The 19,498-nt window shown below is 34.2% G+C and overlaps 1 protein-coding gene and 1 long non-coding RNA gene across 6 annotated transcripts in view; one reads left to right on the top strand and one right to left on the bottom strand.

Moving 5' to 3' along the window:
- Positions 1–19,498, bottom strand: part of LOC149780823 (uncharacterized) — a 51,200-nt gene that overhangs the window by 11,900 nt on the left and 19,802 nt on the right. For 4 of the 5 annotated variants that reach the window (XR_016415143.1, XR_016415146.1, XR_016415142.1 and 1 more), the window contains one exon: positions 19,004–19,045. The exons of the other annotated variant lie outside the window; for it this stretch is intronic. This is a non-coding gene — a long non-coding RNA (uncharacterized LOC149780823). The remainder of the gene's footprint in view (positions 1–19,003; positions 19,046–19,498) is intronic. 5 annotated transcript variants of the gene reach the window in all.
- Positions 612–11,286, top strand: LOC149780824 (uncharacterized). Its single transcript, XM_089937889.1, has 4 exons — positions 612–729; positions 1,178–1,236; positions 4,814–4,921; positions 6,170–11,286. Exons 2-4 carry the CDS (start codon positions 1,200–1,202, stop codon positions 6,442–6,444), a joined length of 420 nt encoding a protein of 139 aa, XP_089794015.1. The 5' UTR covers positions 612–729; positions 1,178–1,199; the 3' UTR covers positions 6,445–11,286.

The following is a 19,498-nucleotide window of genomic DNA, read 5'->3' as shown; positions in this document are numbered from 1 at the left end:
ATTATTATTATTATTAAATGCAGGTACCTGGTATCTATCCAGTGTCACCAATGTCAGGAGCAACATATATAGTGCCAGTACTGCAATACAATCAACATTACCTGTGAAAATATCAACAAATATTCCATAGCTACAGCTGTCTGGAAATTGCTACTATATTATACAGAGACATCCCAAACACCTGCTTTGCATGTTTACTGATCATACACGGCAAGAATAAGTTTGTTTGTTTCATCGTTTTCTTTCTTTCTTTCTTTCTTTCTTTCCAAAATTACATTAATTTATTACAATACACAGCAATAGCATTCCATGTAATGGTCCTATAAGTAAACTGGCTTAAAACAGATCATAATCAGCAAAGTCTGTGAAATGAGATTGAAAGGTCGGTAAACGGATGGATTATTAATAAATACATAAACTAGCGTTATATTTAGTTGGAAAAATGCATTACTTACTATAAATTTAAATATAAATCCCGTCTATATTTATATTTATACACCTCGTCTTTGCGCGTTAAGCGAGACACAACTGCGCTTTATTGGCATGCTGCATGTAATGCGCCCGATCAGGAGACATGATGTAGCCAATAAAAACGTGACACCAGACAACCTGGAATTTCCAAAATTTCGATTACGATATAAGTGGTTACTTTCTTTAAATGAATGGTTATAATCCATTGTATTTACAGGACCCCTAACAAAGTTTTAACTCATAACAGTATACTTCAAGGTAGGTATAGTGAAGTTTGATACTCTCTCTCTCTCTCTCTCTCTCTCTCTGTAGTGAGCTTATTTATCTGCAAAAATACAGTATTTAGATATAGCCGTCTAAATAGCAAATATAGTTTTTATTTTAAATCCAATTTATGATCTTGTATACCAACCGTGAATCTGACATATATTAAGCTATACTACTACTGCTGCTGATACTACTACTACTACAACTATAATAATAATAATAATGATATTATACGTGTTCGTCATTATCATCATGCTTCTTGCTATCTTTGTTTGTCTTTATCGCCGTCTGTTTGCATACCTGTCTATCCTGTAGCTGTTGTTAAAATAATTTAAAAATAGGTCATCGTGTTCAGGCACCACTGATTGGAGTCATTTAATTTCTTAGTTCATCACAAGTCTTCTCCATTATTATTATTATTATTATTATTATTATATAGAACTGGTCATAATCGAACTGTCATGCCATCGGTGCAGGATTTGACTTGCAAGCGGGAATGTGAGTATTCCCCCATCCCACTTTGCTTGAAAATATATTCGTTGGAAACTACATATATGGTAGAACATCCATTCATTCATTAAAAAACTGAAAATAATAATTTAAAAAATTTAAGAAAACTGCAAGAAGTTATTGTGGTGGGGTGGGTGTGGGGACAGGAAATGAAAGAAAGTATATATAATGTGTGTTAATGCGATATTTTTCTCAATCAGGTATACACAACGTTCATAAAGAATCCAACATATTTATAAAACTGTCAAATCTTCTGATGTGTCATAAATTGAAATATTGCACTTTGAGCATATCAAACTCCACGAGTCAAATTTAAATATCAAATCATGCAATTATGCAAATGTTTCCTAAGACAATACACTACGCCATGATTTTCCTCAAACCATTACCAATTTAGTATATCAGAATAAAAGAGTACACTTAATTGAAGAAAAACGCATCCTAACGAAATAAAGTGGTAATATAAAGTGATAATATATTTAAATATTTATCATCTTTATGTAGCCTCAATTTTAGAATAATTTTTTAAAATGTGTAATAATAATAATAATACAGCTTTGTTATTATGACCGAAACACGAAGCAAACATTTAATTATACACGCTTATAAATTAATATTTATATCTGAGTTTTTATTTTATTTAACTCTTTCTTGTATATTTCCCTCTCATTTAATAATGTACATAGTTCAGGCCTCCATCTGACAAAGAGATGGATTAACTCCATACACTGGGAACTACTATTTTATAGAACTACTGTCACAAAGTTTTGTATTGACATACATTTATGAGTGTGTGTGCGTTCATGTGTGTGTATGCGTTCATGTGTGTGTTTGTGTGTGTGTGAAAAAGTTACAAGAAGTTAAAAATGACCGATGCCACTGTAGCCAGGAACACTGTATGACCTAATGACGTTTGGATTTTGTATAATGACGACGTGTGTTTCCTGTTCTCTTTTCTTGCAATATTAACTTCTCGCATTTAAATTTCTTATCATTGTGACCACAGTGGAGTGGTCATGTCATTCAAAGGATAATAGTCACTAATGTTACCGGCGAGTAAGATCAATTTCACAGCAGCATTTTTAAGGGGTCATTTTCAAATATGACTATGAATAATTTGGACCTAATTTTTTGGAACCTAAAATAAAACTTACTGTAGTAGCAGTTGATTAAATATCTTGCTTTACCCATTTGTTTTCAATAATGTAATCTAACTATTCCAAGCACTTCTTAAAATTTGCAGTTTATGTTGTGCTCATTTGAAGTCATGTCGCCAAATATATCATATACTGAGATGGGAACGTAAACTTAATGAAAGCTCATTTACAGTAGAAGACATAATTTTGTTTTAAAACCCGTGCTCCGATACGGTAATTATTTTTCTTGCTATGCTCTTTTTAATAGGAAAGCCAACACCTTTTTAGGAGTCAAGGTAATGCGTTAGAACTGTGAACCGGAGCCACAGTATATCGTGGCAAAGTCTGCTAAACATAAATACAAAAACTAGGTCAAATCCATGCAAACATTCGATGTACAATTGACTTCCAGTTCTACATGTGATATTTTTTAAAAAATGAACTCTTTAAATGGATTGACACCATCACTTCTCTAGTACGATATACATACCTGTAAAAGGAAATTAATCCAGAGATTTCCGTTACATTTGAATATCACGAGCCTGCAATCATGCAATGCAATATTATCTGCAGCTAACCTTAACACAGCGTTAAGATACCGAGGCATACGTTCCCGGGCTCATTATCGATCCAAAATTGCATAACTGAGATATGACAGAATACACTGTGTGATTTCACGGTTGTAGATTTGTGCGTTTCTTTTGTCAGAACACGCCGAGGTAATCACGAGCAGACGTTGAATACCCATATCCGAAAATATTCATGATTATGTATGCTTGTAAGCAAAGCATGCTTATATAATTATCCATTGAGCCACATAGGCATATGGAGATTAAAACAAAAAACTTAATAATTCGTCCAATTACACGCTGAACAAATATAGTGCCGCACACAAATACGCGTGTAATACATATATGTTCTTCATACATACAAGACTGGCAACAATACCTTTGAAATCGGTAACCTTACCTAGAGCGGTACACAAGGGCTCGTATCGTTGCTTACAATTTACCTGTCATACAGGCACTATTTAATAACTATAAGGGAGGATAATTGTCTCATTTCTCGCGCGACCTATTTAAGAATAAACGCTGATATTTCAAGCTAGATTTCGCGTAGCGTAATAAATTTGGTATCAATGTTTAGCTCAGGCATTCGACTTTGTAGGTGTATCCAAAGTTTGGCTTGCTATCATGCTTTTAAGGAATGCCAGACCATTTCCCCATGCTTAATATTCAAAAACAACGCGCTGAATAGAACACTGCCTTCTCATTGGCCAACTGAAAATAATATATAATAAATGCATTGTTTAAAACCAGTGAGAGGATAGTATTCCATTCAGCGAGGGTTTCACTTGTATATTAAGCGTGCATGATCATGGTCATGTCGAGCAGCAGCGTGGCACAATGGTAAACGAAATAGTACTAGATTAATGGGATAATATGAAACTTAAAGGAAAGCAAACGAAGTTAACATTTATCGACATCGAGTTGAAATAATCTAGACCGAGTGAGGTTATGAAGAAAAAAATTAAAATCGAAAAAGAAAATCGGTAAAGATAAATCGAGGAAGGGTGCATTTTAGATTAAATTTAAGATTGCAGATGAAATGGGAACGAGAGAGAGAGAGTATATTTGATTATGCACAGTATTCATCTTCACTAGCCACAGTTCCGATATGATATATCCTATTCACATCTTGGCGGATCGAACACACACACACACACACGTGTGTGTGTGTGTGTGTGTGTGTATGTATGTATGTGCGCGTGCTTTATCCTAGCAACATCGATTGAATTTCACGAGTTGCCTCCCTTTAGTATGTAATGCCAGCTGGCCAATAGCTTTGTGCATTGTAGATCGGCCGAAAATGGTAGGGTAATTGACCTAAAATGGATACTTTGGAAGTTTAACATCGAAAGTATGACATTGTATCAGAGGGAAGTCATTACATGTATATTTGAGTGAAAGGTATTTGCGCAAACACTGACAGGCACTGGAAAATTGCTTATATATCAGTCCATTCAAATTGTGCTTCCGTTGTCTCGATCATGTAGGAACAGTGGTCAAATTTGAACAACTTAATTTGGCTTGCCGCCGCTTCCAATGAAATTCACAGATCCGAAGCACATACATATTTGCTGCATACGCCAAGGTGTAGATAGGGTGATGACATCGGAACTTTGGTTAGCGAAGATGGCACAATATATAGCTTTATATGTTATTGAAAATGACCATCAACACCCCCCCCCCAAAAAAAAAACACCGAACATACTGATATATAATCAAGTAGACGAAGAGTGGACTGGCTGACATATACATATTTTGAGAAGAGTAATGGAAACATATTTGAAAAGGAAAATACACAAATTATATTCTTTTTTATTTGCAGCCATTGCAAATTATTAGTATATTATGTTTTATTTGCAGCCATTGGGAATTATGAATGTACTCCTGATCAGTACTATGATGAATATTTAAAGACATGTAGTCTATGCAAGGACGTGTGCCCTACTATACCGTGTGAAATCTGCCCTGGTAGGTAATAATATGCCTTTAGAATGTGTAATCCATAAAAGACGTGTGCCTTACTATACCATGTAGAACCTGCCCTGGTAAGTAGTCATATGCCTTAGAATGTGTAATCGATACAAAGACGGGTGCCCTACTATACCATGTAAAATCTGCCATGGTAAGTAGTCATATGCCTTAGAAAGTGTAATCGATGCAAAGACGGATGCCCTACTAAACCATGTAAAATCTGCCATGGTAAGTAGTCATATGCCTTAGAATGTGTAATCGATGCAAAGACGGATGCCCTACTATACCATGTAAAATCTGCCATGGTAAGTAGTCATATGCCTTGGAATGTGTAATCGATGCAAAGACGGATGCCCTACTATACCATGTAAAATCTGCCATGGTAAGTAGTCATATGCCTTAGAATGTGTAATCGATGCAAAGACGGATGCCATACTATACCATGTAAAATCTGCCCTGGTAAGTAGTGATATGCCTTGGAATGTGTAATCGATGCAAAGGCGGATGCCCTACTATACCATGTAAAATCTGCCATGGTAAGTAGTCATATGCCCTGGAATGTGTAATCGATGCAAAGACGGATGCCCTACTAAACCATGTAAAATCTGCCATGGTAAGTAGTCATATGCCTTAGAATGTGTAATCGATGCAAAGACGGATGCCCTACTAAACCATGTAAAATCTGCCCTGGTAAGTAGTCATATGCCTTAGAATGTGTAATCGATGCAAAGACGGATGCCCTACTATACCATGTAAAATCTGCCCTGGTAAGTAGTCATATGCCTTTAAAATTCTCAAAAAGAGACTATTAAACTGAATGACCAAATAATTAACCTTTATTATGAAAAAGCTGGAATACTATCAAACTGACCCTTCCATATTACTTCAAATTTTTCTACAAAATCTTGTATCAAAAATAAGTTGCAAACTGATATACAATATCATGCTAGATTGGGAATACAGTGTTGTAGACCAGTATACGTTTTCTGTATCACATGTTCACATATCATGCTTGAGAAATCATAAAGGTCTGAAACGTTTGCATGTGATTTAAGTTTAAGCCAATATAATCTATAAATGTTTTAGAAAGGAAATGATGTACGGGAGTAGCTGTAGTCATGTATAACGTTTCCTCTAGTTCAATAAATATTAATGGTTGAATCACAAAGTCTTTATTAACTTACAGATGAAGTTCATTTTTAGGTACAAATAAACAGTTAATAGTGTACGTTTATCAATTTTCAGAATTTGTTACGACCACTGAGCCCGTATTCAAGACGGAAACAGGAATGGATGATTCAATGAAGGCTTTTTGGGTCGTTTTCTGTATGATCCTTATCATATTGGCAGTAGTGGTTGGAGCTTTTATCCTCCGTAAACGCTACCAGCTCATCAAAATGTGCAAAAAGAAGAAGACCTGGTCTCGGGAAGTGACTGTCAGTGCTGTTGAGGAAACCGAACAAGCGCACGAGTTACAGACCCTTCAAGAGCCTCTTTCAGAACAAGCCAATCCCTGTTAGACGGACTTTTTGTTCAGTGAAATTTGATCCCTATTTGGGGGTATCTATGCGTGTCATTTAATTCTTTTATTTTCGTTTACATTGATACTATGAATATTGAAGGAGAGGACCATGGACTTCGCGTTTTCTTTCTTTCATCGGGAAATTCTGCTACAACATTTTCATAATGATTTTTAAAAAAATACTGATCCTTTTTTTAGCACATAATGTTAAATACTTTAAAAACAGAAATACTTAAAAACAGATTGATTGTTCAGTTTCAAGTAACTAAATTCTGTATGAGTTCAGTACAAAATCGTCCAAAATACACGCATGGAGACCTCAAGATTTGATGGGATAGGGGAGAGAGGGAGATCGGAGAAGTTACAAGTTGTATAGGCAAGCACGTGTCCTTTTATGGAATATAGATACATATTCAGACATATTGGGGTTAGGGCTAATTTCTGTATATAGACGGTCTGAAATATCTGACGTGTTTTTATTTATCTTTTTATTTCTTTATTTCTTTATTTATTGCAATTTCCAGACAATGAAATTTCTACCGACAATCAGCAACACCGATGAAAAATACTCGAATTTGTGGAAATACCAATGAATATGTTCTAATTGTGCGTGTAATTTTGTCCGTTCTAAAGTATGTCTGTATATGTTCGTGTGCTAATGTAATATGTCTAGATATGCGGTGCAGATTCTAGGGTTAATAAGTTGAGCAGGTTCTCATTTGAGAACGTGTTTAAATATGAGAACAGAGTTGGAGAATGAGCATGAGGATATATTTTCTAACAGATCAGGGGTTTCAACATCATTGAGCACGAACGTGTACTCTGACTCAAAAATGAAATGTGCGAAACCTTTATAGAATCGCGTTAAAATTGAATTCAAGTTATGAATTCAGAGCCAGAATGATAGAGTCAGTAACAAAACGTGTCATAAGCCTTTGGCCAAGTTTTGTGGGGTTGGTTTGTCCTTTCATGTTACTGTAATGTGTAGTATAGTTAATATTAAGCCATATATAACTTTAGCACAATCAGCGTACCTACGTTAAGATAAATCTGCGCCAAACATATTTTATAAATAATATTGTATTTATTACTTTTATTTTACTGAGTTAATCTGGAGCTATAATGAATACACGTTTAAAGTTCAGTAGGCGAGATTGCTAATATGGAATTTGTACAGTATATATGAAAAGTTAATCGGGAAAAGTCTTTAATTAATTTACGCACTTTGGCGGAGCCGCTATTCACTTTTCTTTGTCCTAATTGTGTAAGCAATCTCGCATATAAAAAATTGTTGACGGCAAGAACAAAATATAATACAAGTGGCATATGTAGACAGAAACATATATTGATCACAGTAATTGTGTGATATAAAATTATGTTTCTGCTAAAGGTAACCCTGTTGTTTATGTGCTTAGAAAAGTCAGTTTTTCGAATGTATAGATTTTCAGTCTACAGGCATTTTTTAAGGGTTGTACTCTGTATACATGAATGTTTCACGATTTTAACCGCTGCATATAAGAGGTATAATTTACCTTAAACATGCATGTTATAAATTCAGTGACCAAGACCATGAAACTAATTTGGGAAAGACTGTACACCTATGCCTTTTTGTGAATTTGATTTATGTTTAACAGGGTTTAAACTGCTTTGCGAATATAAAAGTCAAGGGCTTTTTAATGACTTTCCAGAACACATTTAATAACTTTAAATGGATCCGATTCATGACCTATCATGAAACAATGTACCTTTTTCTTTTACTTCTGAAACAATACAACTTAGATCACTTATGAATCAGTTTTCCTCCACTCTAAAATATATTTAACTTAGAACATGTTTTTTGTTTTGTTTCAATCAATGCAAATAATCAACATGATAACAACTGTTTTAAATAGTTTCAAAATTGTGAAGGGCCTGTGTGAACCCTGGTTTATTATCAGACACAAAAGGAATGGAAGATGAACAGAAAGGTGACGGAAACACAGAGGCATGTATATGTATTGTTAAGAAGTTAACTCATTGTGTCACTGTTAATTGTCCGGGCACACCAGAGTTAGAGGGTGTTGCGACTTGAAGGTGGGGTTGGGATAGCCATTGTGCTTTGGATAATTACTTTGGGTTATTGTTTCGGCTAGCAAGGCGCTGAAAATAACCTTTATAGTAGATCAGAGAAACTTCGACTGTGGGTGTTTCGTTTAGCAAGTTGCTGTTACACGACCTCTTTTAGTGGGTCAGTAAGTACGAATGTGGGTTATTATTTCCTCTAGCAAGCGCTGTTACATGACTTCATATTGTAGGTCAGTAAGTACGAATGTGGGTTATTGTTTCGTCTAGCAAGGAGCTGTTTACATGATCTCATTTAGTGGGTCAGTAAGTACGACTGTGGGTTATTATTTCCTCTAGCAAGCGCTGTTACATGAGCTCCTATTGTAGGTCAGTAAGTACGAATGTGGGTTATTGTTTCGTCTAGCAAGGAGCTATTTACATGACCTCATTTAGTGGGTCAGTAAGTACGACTGTGGTTTATTATTTTATCTAGCAAGGCGCTGTTACATGACCTCCTATTGTAGGTCAGTAAGTACGACTGTGGGTTATTATTTCGTCTAGCAAGGAGCTGTTTACATGATCTCATTTAGTGGGTCTTTAAGTACGACTGTGGTTTATTATTTTATCTAGCAAGGCGCTGTTACATGACCTCCTATTGTAGGTCAGTAAGTACGACTATGGGTTAATGTTTCCCCTAGCAAGGAGCTATTTACATGACCTCATTTAGTGGGTCAGTAAGTACGACTGTGGTTTATTATTTTATCTAGCAAGGCGCTGTTACATGACCTATTGTAGGTCAGTAAGTACGACTATGGGTTAATGTTTCCCCTAGCAAGGGGCTATTTACATGACCTCATTTAGTGGGTCAGTAAGTACGACTGTGGTTTATTATTTCCTCTAGCAAGGCGCTATTACGTGACCTCCTATTGTAGGTCAGTAAGTACGACTGTGGGTTATTATTTCGTCTAGCAAGGAGCTGTTTACATGACCTAATTTAGTGGGTCAGTAAGTACGACTGTGAGTTATTAATGCCTCTAGCAAGGCGTTGTTACACGACCTTCTTAAGCTGGTCAGTAAGTACGACTGTGAGTGTTAGATTGTTTAATGTATTTGCGGTGCGTGAAATGTGTGTACATTTCATAATTAAAAAGATACGTGTCATCGTCCTGACGTTTTAGACGGGATATCAATATATCCTACGTCTGTTGGGAACTTTATCTCTCGAACACCAATGGATGGACGTGGTCCAAATTTAATCAAACGAAGAAGAGAAAAACAACTGCAGCTAAATCGATATTTTTATTATTTTTGACCAAACGTTATACAGGAGTAAAAATGATTTTAAGTTATGAACCCTGGGTCAAGGTCATGTGATAGATTTAATAAAATTCGTGGGGACAGTCCATGCCAAAACAGTGGAAGTAGTTAAAAAAAGTTGATAACAGCAGCCATTTTCTGTTGATTACCAGATGATAGAGATGAAGTTTTTGATGAACTCTATGTATCGTTTCCAAAAGTTATATTATGTAAAAATTACAATTATCTATGTGATGTTTTCTTAAAGACATTTTATGTAGCTGAACTGAACACTATAATTGAATATCATTTGTAATTATATTTTCTTTTCGATATAATATTATTCTGGAGATATATTTATGTAGATATAAAATATAAACTTGATGTAATGTAAGACAAAATTTTCTCTGATAAAAATAAATTCATGTAGAGATTTTCTCAGCAAATAGTTTTTTTTTCTTTACTGATTTATTGGATCAATTCTGTCTGCATAAATATGCTTCAAAGATAAAATACTTTAATGAAATATACAGTGATATGTATTTAACTCTGCTGATCAATTGTCATGAAAATATTGAACACTGTACTGTAAGAAAATAATGTATTTTGTTTTAATTTCGACAATTTCTGAGCGTGTATTATGTGTCTGTTTTGTAAATTGAAGCAATTAATTTACACTACAATTTGAGTTTCCTTCTGAGAAATCGGGTATGTAGAATAGACTCGATACATCAGCCTGCGTGTAATAAGAGACGCTTGGTAGAGGCTACCTTTTTCTTGGAATGTGTCCCCTGACGATGCTCCAGATAAGAGACGCTAATTAGAGGCTACCTTTTTCTTGGAATGTGTCCCGTAACGATGTTCCATATTTAATTGGCTTCGAGTTTTTAATAAGTGCTATTTCTATATGATAAAAATGGTTTCTCGTTTTAAAGATGTTACCAATGTTTGGCTTTATTTTTGTTTTGGGTCACTCTTTGGTGGAAACTAAAACTTACCCTGCATTTTATAGCCAGCATAGTGCTTATGTGCCGTAAAGTTATATATACTGACATACTTACCTACACGTTGAGTGTACATTTCATTATTAAAAGGGTACATGTCATAAAGCTTAATAATTACCTACATACTGCATTTTGTTCTGGTTTGTAATATACGCAATATTCAGCCGGTTGGCTAAATATGTTGATTACCATACATGCATTGCCTGTTGAATTCCATTAAGCTGGAAAAGGAATGTTTGATGTGTTTTCGTAACCAATTCTGAGAGAAAAATGTTTATTTCTTTCTAAAATTAAAATATTTATGTCTGAATTCTGTAACAGTAACGTACACTATAAGAACTAAATGTATATTTTCATAACTAATGTGTACATTTCATACAGTTTTGATGCTAATATCTTGATTTCATTCTTAAATTCATAACAGTAAAAATTTATGTTAAATTACGATTTTGATATTGATGATATATTGAATAATATTAAAGTCTTATGTGCAAAGAGTCCAATGTGTTGCTGTTATTATTATTTGAAAAGAGTAACCATGTATACAAAAATCATGTCTGCGTTAATACGAGTTGAACATTTGATTTTGTTAACTTAGTAAATATTATGGAATATCAATTATAAATGATGAAAGGAGGGAATATTTATCACATATTCCTGTAACATGCTATTATATGAATGAAGCTATATCAGAAAATGCATTTACAATGTGTTTGATTTCTTATCAGTTTTCCTTTGTTGTATACCCGCCTAAAGGTAGTGTGTACTGTTAGGACGTCAGTTTGTCTGTGTCCGTCTTCTGTTACCTTTCTCGTTTCTGTACAATTTACCCATACCAGTCCATTTAAATGGCTTTGGAACAGAAGAAGTAAATTAATGCTGGCGCCAAAGGTCGATATGTGACTGAAAAATCAAATGGTTTGAAATTAAAAGTTCAAAGGCGAAGGTCACTGTAGCTATTAGGTGGAAAATAGTTTCTGCTCTAAACTTTAGTAAACTTTAGTTCTCGGCCATTTACCTTCATCAACTTTCCTGCTGTCTTACAGACTGAATGCGAATGAATGAAGTAATTGACTTTGGGGACAAAAGGTCAAATGTCACGTTTCCTGAGACTGACGGACTGAAGGAAGAAAGATTATTTTTCCTTCAAAATAAATTTAGTTGTAGATATAGAACCGTCTTCAAAGTTGCTACAGGGGCTGATCATATGGTGCGAATGGTGTCTATATTGTTAAGGTCAAAAGTCAAAGTTCAAGAGGGTTGTGGTTCAAAAGAGAAATGAATTATGCAGAATCAGTTTTGTTCTAATGCTAGTTCATTGACCAAACTTTGAAACAAGTGTGTACTTCAGGTGAGAAATAAAACCACATCTGTTGGGGGCGAATTGTCAAAGGACAATGTCATGGTAAGTCTCATACAAGAGTATTGTTTCCACAGTAAGTTTAGTTCTCGACCACATATCTTTACAACGTGACAAAACGTATTGAAAAGGTTTATTGAAAATAATTTTAAATATACACCATATAACGGCACCAAGTTTTGAAGAGGGCTCACTAATATGGGAAGATACAGTGCTGCATCGTTACGATTATGCTGCTGGAGGGACAAGGAAAAGGTATTCTTGAAAATCAATTGAATTGCACACCATATAATAATATTAAGATTGGAAAAGGTCTAGCAGATTTGGGAAAGAAATATTGCTGGTAAAAATCAAGGTCCCAGTGATCTAAATCAGTTGAAATCACACCAGGTTTGCAATTTAGACAGGCAAGGAAACCATTGAAAGAAGGTTTAGAAGGACGAAATGAAAACTGACCTGTACCATCGCGATAAACCATGCTCTTCTAGAATTGGTGTTTAATCTACCGTTAATAGAGTTCTTCTTAATTTGCCTGATATACTAGTTTACTCTATTTATTCTTTCTGAACAAATATTTTGAAGCTAAAATATTCACACTTTATATTCTACAGTGAGCTATTGTGAAAAATGTTCTTTTTAATATAATAGTCTATGTCATTTGTACAACAAAATATTTGTCTTCGAGTGCCGGCTTTAATTGTCTTCAACAAATAAATTTTCCATTTAAACAAATCTTTAAAATGACATTATATTAAAGCGTCAATGATATGGAAAAGTGTTTTGTAATCCATAACAAATTATGAACCGTGTCTTTTTAATGTCTGAGGAGTGCACACTTTTCAATAAGGCAAGTGTTTGGGTTTATATGACTGATGAGTTCTCATTGCTCAATAAGTAAGTGTTTGGAATTTATATGCCTGACAAGTACACACTGCTCAATAAAGTACGTGTTTGCATTTATAGGCTGACGAGTACACACTGCTCAATAAGGTAGGTGTTTTGATTTATATGGCTGACGAGTACACACTGCTCAATAAGGTAGCTGTTTTGGATTTATATGGCTTATGAGTACTCTGCTCAGTAAGGTCGGTGTTTGAATTTATAAGACTGATGAGTACACAGTGCTCAATAAAGTAAGTCTTTGGATTGACTTAAATGAATTTAACAAGTTAACAGCATTTCATTGGTTCTACTTTTGACATCCAGTCAGAAGAGAAATAAAATAATGCAGCATTTTATCACATAATTTTAATAATTCGATTGAGATAAATAATTGCACCAGATAATAATAGGAAATAATTTTGATAAGTTGTATAATTTACACTGACATCACACAAAAGGGATATGGCTCAAGAGTTAGAAACTGTCGTTGCGAGTTTAACAAGAAAGGTAACTCTTCAGAAAAGGTTTTACAAAAGATCATTTTGTACAATAACAACAAGTTTGGTTCAGTTTGTATAACCATGGAACTTTGATTATATGGTCCTGACCTAGACAGATAACACAGTATTTTAGTTTTTAGTTTTCAATAAGTCGTCATCCATTTTCTTGTCTTGATGATAATAGATAAAGCCAGTGAATATTTAGCATACTTTCTAAGGTAGACCATATCGTAACAATTGAGTGAAAGCACAAAAGTATGTTACAGTGACCCATTTTCATCATTCTACATGTTAGCAAAAATTAGTTACAAAACAATTTTGCTCTTAGAATGGACATCTTTTAATTGTATACAGAACATGTTTAGAAAATCTGTTAATGTTTCTTGATACTGCAAAGGCCAAAAAGTATCTCTAGTACTTTTACTAACTTTGGTGAAGATCATTTAACTACACTTATATATACATGAATATCTGTTTTTAAAATAACCCATATTGTTTACAGCTTCAAATTACACTTCAAGTAGAACAACACCACTCTTTGAACAGAAATCCTTAATCTAACATAACATCACTTAGTTAGCCTGCCGTTAACAACAGAGAGTGGGCTGAGGCACCTATTTCGATACAGACAGCACTCTCTGTCACTCGATCCCTACAGATCAATGTGGTTTGAAGCGAGCATTTGGGATTTAAAGAAACAAAGGTTTTATAGATTACATTACACTTGAAAAGCTGAAAATTAGGTGTGAGTGACCCAGTTGCACTCGAGTGCGTTTTTGATAAATCCTCAAAACAATTTTCTTCTAGAATGGATATCAAACCAGACACGTTAGAAAGAAATGTAATGTATCACGATGCATAAGAGGCCGAAAGGAAATTGTAATAATGTATGTTAGTTTTGGCACCAGCGGATTGACTTTTCCAAAATACCCATGATTTAACCTTATTAAACTATTAAACGGTGTCCTTTGCAATCATAAATGCTACGAACGATGAACAGCACAGCTTTTTTGGGGAAAATCCCCTATCTACAAAAAAAATGCTTAGCTAATCAGTTGCAAACAATGGAAAAGTGGGATGATGTACCTCACAGTGATACTGAAGAACAGTATGCAGTCCTTTATGTTGTCATGCTGCAGGACAACTCATATCTGGGTCACTGTAGTGTAACCAACAAACACTAACCGTAGTCCAAAACTAGCATCTGAATAGCATGAAAACTGAAATGGCTAGTAGGTTATGTCATTTTATAATATAAAGGCGGACAGACAGACAGAAGATGAAGCATACAGCTAACAATCTGAAGAGAATATTGCAAAGGTGTTTCCACATCAGAAGATGAGGAAGTTCGTACGTAAATTAGTTTTCAAACGGGCCAGCAAGTGTTGTGTGAATATTAATTTGATTTTTAATAGTAATAATGATGTCACTAAATGATAGTATTCCTTCGTGTAAAATAATATCATCTGGTATTATTGTTGAAAGTTGGGTGATTTTCTGGAGAGAGAGAGAGAGAGAGATCCTCAGAGCAGTGCAACGAAATCAACCAAATAGGTGATGGATCGTTGTATTTTTTGCATTTATCGTACATAGGTTTCCTTTCAAAATTCGAAAAACAAAACAAAACAAATTATGTATTGGTTTTGGATAAAACGTGTTTGTATATTTAGTAGAACATATCCCATAGCTATCCGAGTATTTAATGCCTATTATCCATACCACACAGCCGTATATATTTATATGTTACTATTTATATCCCGGAGTTTCAAGAGTATGTATGCTTGAGAGGATCCCAGTTAATGTTGATCGAGACATACCTTATTTCCCATAATACGCTGTTCATAAACTCAGATGATTTGCTAAAGAGAGAAAATAACTCTGTGGTTACTAAAAACTATTACTTGTGTGATTTCGAATACAAATGATATCTATAATAACAGTATGGACAATGTGGAATTGCTAAATGTCCGCGAATATAGATTTTGCCCTCCTTCTACATTTAGATTCCACTACTGAGTCTTGATTCTCGTCGGTTTGAAAATGGTTGAGAGGAAGAAAACTGTATTTCTGGATAAGTTTGTTTATTTACACCCGTACTCGCTGAATTTCATTACTACTACTGTTGTTATTGTTGGTTTTGATATTATTATTATTATAGAACTGGCCATACTCGAACGGACATGACATAGACACAAGATTTGATACGAAAGCGAGACTGTGAATGTATCCTTTTCACCACCCACACCACGTCTTTCCCTGAAAATATATTCCTTACAATGTCTTATATGGTATAATATAATTATCTTCCATTCATTCATAAATTGACAGAACTCATAGTTATATATAAAATTTGAGATATTGTAATTAGTTGTTGTCGGGGTTGGTTTGAAGTGTAGGAGCGTCTATGAAATAAAAATACATGCATCTGAAATGATTCTCCTCAAACCCATTAGAAATTTTCTGTCTCGGAAATAATAGAGTAAACTTTATTTAAGATCAATGCATCCTAACTAAGTAAAAGGATAATATTTTAATGTTTATATTTATTTAGTCTCAATAATTATAATAATAATAATAATAATAATAATAATAACATAAATGATATCATGATGATGAAGATGAGAAAAAAGCATATATGATAAAGGTTTGCTTTGCTATTATAAACTAAACTCAAAATAAACATGTTATTCTACATTTATAAATTGTTGGGTTTTTTCACATGTTTTAATACAATATTTAACTAAATGTTTGTGCAAATTTTCCTACAATGTAGTCACGTAAATTATTCAGGTTCCCACAACAAAGAGCTTAATTAGCTCGATTCGTCAGGAACTACTTTCTTTAGCTACATCGTTACCATGTTTTGTGTCAACACGTACGTATAAACTAGCATGTGTGAAAAATGTTCTTTTTAATGTAATAATCTATGTCATTTGTACAACAAAATATTTGTCTTCGAGTGCCGGCTTTAATTGTCTTCAACAAATAAATTGTCCATTTAAACCAATCTTCAAAATGACATTATACTAAAGCGTCAATGATACGGAAAAGTGTTTTGCAATCCATAACAAATTTATGAACCGTGTCTTTTTGTATGTCTGAGGAGATCACACTTTTCAATAAGGCAAGTGTTTGGGTTTATATGACTGACGAGTTCTCATTGCTGAATAAAGTAAGTATTTGCATTTATAGGCTGACGAGTACACACTGCTCAATAAGGTAGGTGTTTTGATTTATATGGCTGACGAGTACACACTGTTCAATAAGGTAGGTGTTTTGGATTTATATGGCTGACGAGTACATACTGCTCAATAAGGAAGGTGTCTGGGATTTATATGGCTTACGAGTACACTGCTTAGTAAGGTCGGTGTTTGAATTTATAAGACTGATGAATACACAGTGCTCAATAAAGTAGGTGTTTGGATTGACTTAAATGAATTTAACAAGTTAACGGCATATCTTTGGTTCTACTTTTGACATCCAGTCAGAAGAGAAATAAATATATGTAGCATTTTATCACATAATTTTAATAATTCGATTGGGATAAATAACTGCACCAGATAATAATAGGAAATAATTTTGAAAGATGCATAATTTGCACTGAATCACACAAAAGGGATATGGCTCAAGAGTTAGAAACTGTCGTTCCAAGTTTAACAAGAAAGGTAACTCTTCAGAAAAGGTTTTACAAAATATCATTTTGTACAATAACAACAAGTTTGGTTCAGTTTGTATAACCATGGAACTTTGATTATATGGTCCTGACCTAGACAGATAACACAGTATTTTATTTTTTAGCTTTCAATAAGTCGTCATCCATTTTCTTGTCTTGATGATAATAGATAAAGCCAGTGAATATTTAGCATATTTTCTATAGTAGACCATATCGTAACAATTGAGTGAAAGCACAAAAGTATGTTACAGTGACCCATTTTCATCATTCTACATGTTAGCACAAATTAGTTACAAAACAATTCTGCTCTAAGAATGGGCATCTTTTAATTGTATACAGAACATGTTTAGAAAATCTGTTAATGTTTCTTGATACTGCAATGACCAAAATGTATCTCTAGTACTTTTACTAACTTTGGTGAAGATCATTTAACTACACTTATATATACATGAATATCTGTTTTTAAAATAACCCATATTGTTTTCAGCTTCAAATTACACTTCAAGTAGAACAACACCACTCTTTGAACAGAAATCCTTAATCTAACATAACATCACTTAGTTAGCCTGCCGTTAACAACAGAGAGTGGGCTGAGGCACCTATTTCGATACAGACAGCACTCTCTGTCACTCGATCCCTACAGATCAATGTGGTTTGAAGCGAGCATTTGGGATTTAAAGAAACAAAGGTTTAATAGATTACATTACACTTGAAAAGTTGAAAATTAGGTGTGAGTGACCCAGTTGCACTCGAGTGCGTTTTTGATAAATCCTCAAAACAATTTTCTTCTAGAATGGATATCAAACCAGACACGTTAGAAAGAAATGTAATGTATCACGATGCATAAGAGGCCGAAAGGAAATTGTAATAATGTATGTTAGTTTTGGCACCAGTGGACTGACTTTTCTAAAATATCCATGATTTAACCTTATTAAACTATTAAACGGTATCCTTTGCAATCATAAATGCTACGAACGATGAACAGCATAGCTTTTTGGGGGAAATCCCCTATCTAAAAAAATTCCTTAGCTAATCAGTTGCAAAAAATGAAACATTGGGATGATGTACCTCATAGTGATACTGAAGAACAGTATGCAGTACTTTATGTTGTCATGCTGCAGGACAACTCATATCTGGGTCACTGTAGTGTAACCAACAAACACTAACCATAGTCCAAAACTAGCATCTGAATAGCATGAAACTGAAATGGCTAGTAGGTTATGTCATTTTATAATATAAAGGCGGACAGACAGACAGAAGATGAAGCATACAGCTGACACTCTGTAGGGAATATTACTAAAGGTGCTTCCACATCAAAAGATGAGGAACTTTGAACGTAAATTAGTTTTCAAACGGGCCAGCAAGTGTTGTGTGAATATTAATTTGATTTTTAACAGTAATAATGATGTCACTAAATGATAGTATTCCTTCGTGTAAAATAATATCATCTGGTATTATTGTTGAATGTTGGGTGATTTTCTGGAGAGAGAGAGAGAGAGAGATCCTCAGTGCAGTGCAACGAAATCAACCAAATAGGTGATGGATCGTTGTATTTTTTGCATTTATCGTACATAGGTTTCCTTTCAAAATTCGAAAAACAAAACAACACAAATTATGTATTGGTTTTGGATAAAACGTGTTTGTATATTTAGTAGAACATATCCCATAGCTATCCGAGTATTTAATGCCTATTATCCATACCACACAGCCGTATATATTTATATGTTACTATTTATATCCCGGGGTTTCAAGAGTATGTATGCTTGAGAGGATCCCAGTTAATGTTGATTGAGACATACCTTATTTCCCATAATACGCTGTTCATAAACTCAGATGATTTGCTAAAGAGAGAAAATAACTCTGTGGTTACTAAAAACTATTACTTGTGTGATTTCGAATACAATTGATATCTATAATAACAGTATGGACAATGTGGAATTGCTAAATGTCCGCGAATATAGATTTTGCCCTCCTCCTACATTTAGATTCCACTACTGAGTCTTGATTCTCGTCGGTTTGAAAATGGTTGAGAGGAAGAAAACTGTATTTCTGGATAAGTTTGTTTATTTACACCCGTACTCGCTGAATTTCATTACTACTACTGTTGTTATTGTTGGTTTTGATATTATTATTATTATAGAACTGGCCATACTGGAACGGACATGACATAGACACAAGATTTGATACGAAAGCGAGACTGTGAATGTATCCTTTTCACCACCCCCACCACGTCTTTCCCTGAAAATATATTCCTTTACAATTTCTTATATGGTATAATATAATTATCTTCCATT

The sequence above is a fragment of the Sinohyriopsis cumingii genome, chromosome 16 (genome assembly GCF_028554795.1).
Source record: "Sinohyriopsis cumingii isolate HCF-2022 chromosome 16, ASM2855479v2, whole genome shotgun sequence".
In the NCBI taxonomy this organism is placed as follows: Eukaryota; Metazoa; Mollusca; class Bivalvia; order Unionida; family Unionidae; genus Sinohyriopsis; species Sinohyriopsis cumingii.
This window is presented reverse-complemented; position numbering and strand designations above follow the sequence as displayed.

What these genes read in the sequence shown, in the direction of transcription:
- LOC149780824 (XM_089937889.1), top strand. Translation starts at nt 1,200, where the DNA reads ATGCCATCGGTGCAGGATTTGACTTGCAAGCGGGAAT. An exon ending in TTTGACTTGCAAGCGGGAAT is followed by an intron (nt 1,237 to 4,813) that starts GTGAGTATTCCC and finishes TTTTATTTGCAG; the next exon opens with CCATTGGGAATTATGAATGT. An exon ending in ACCGTGTGAAATCTGCCCTG is followed by an intron (nt 4,922 to 6,169) that starts GTAGGTAATAAT and finishes ATCAATTTTCAG; the next exon opens with AATTTGTTACGACCACTGAG.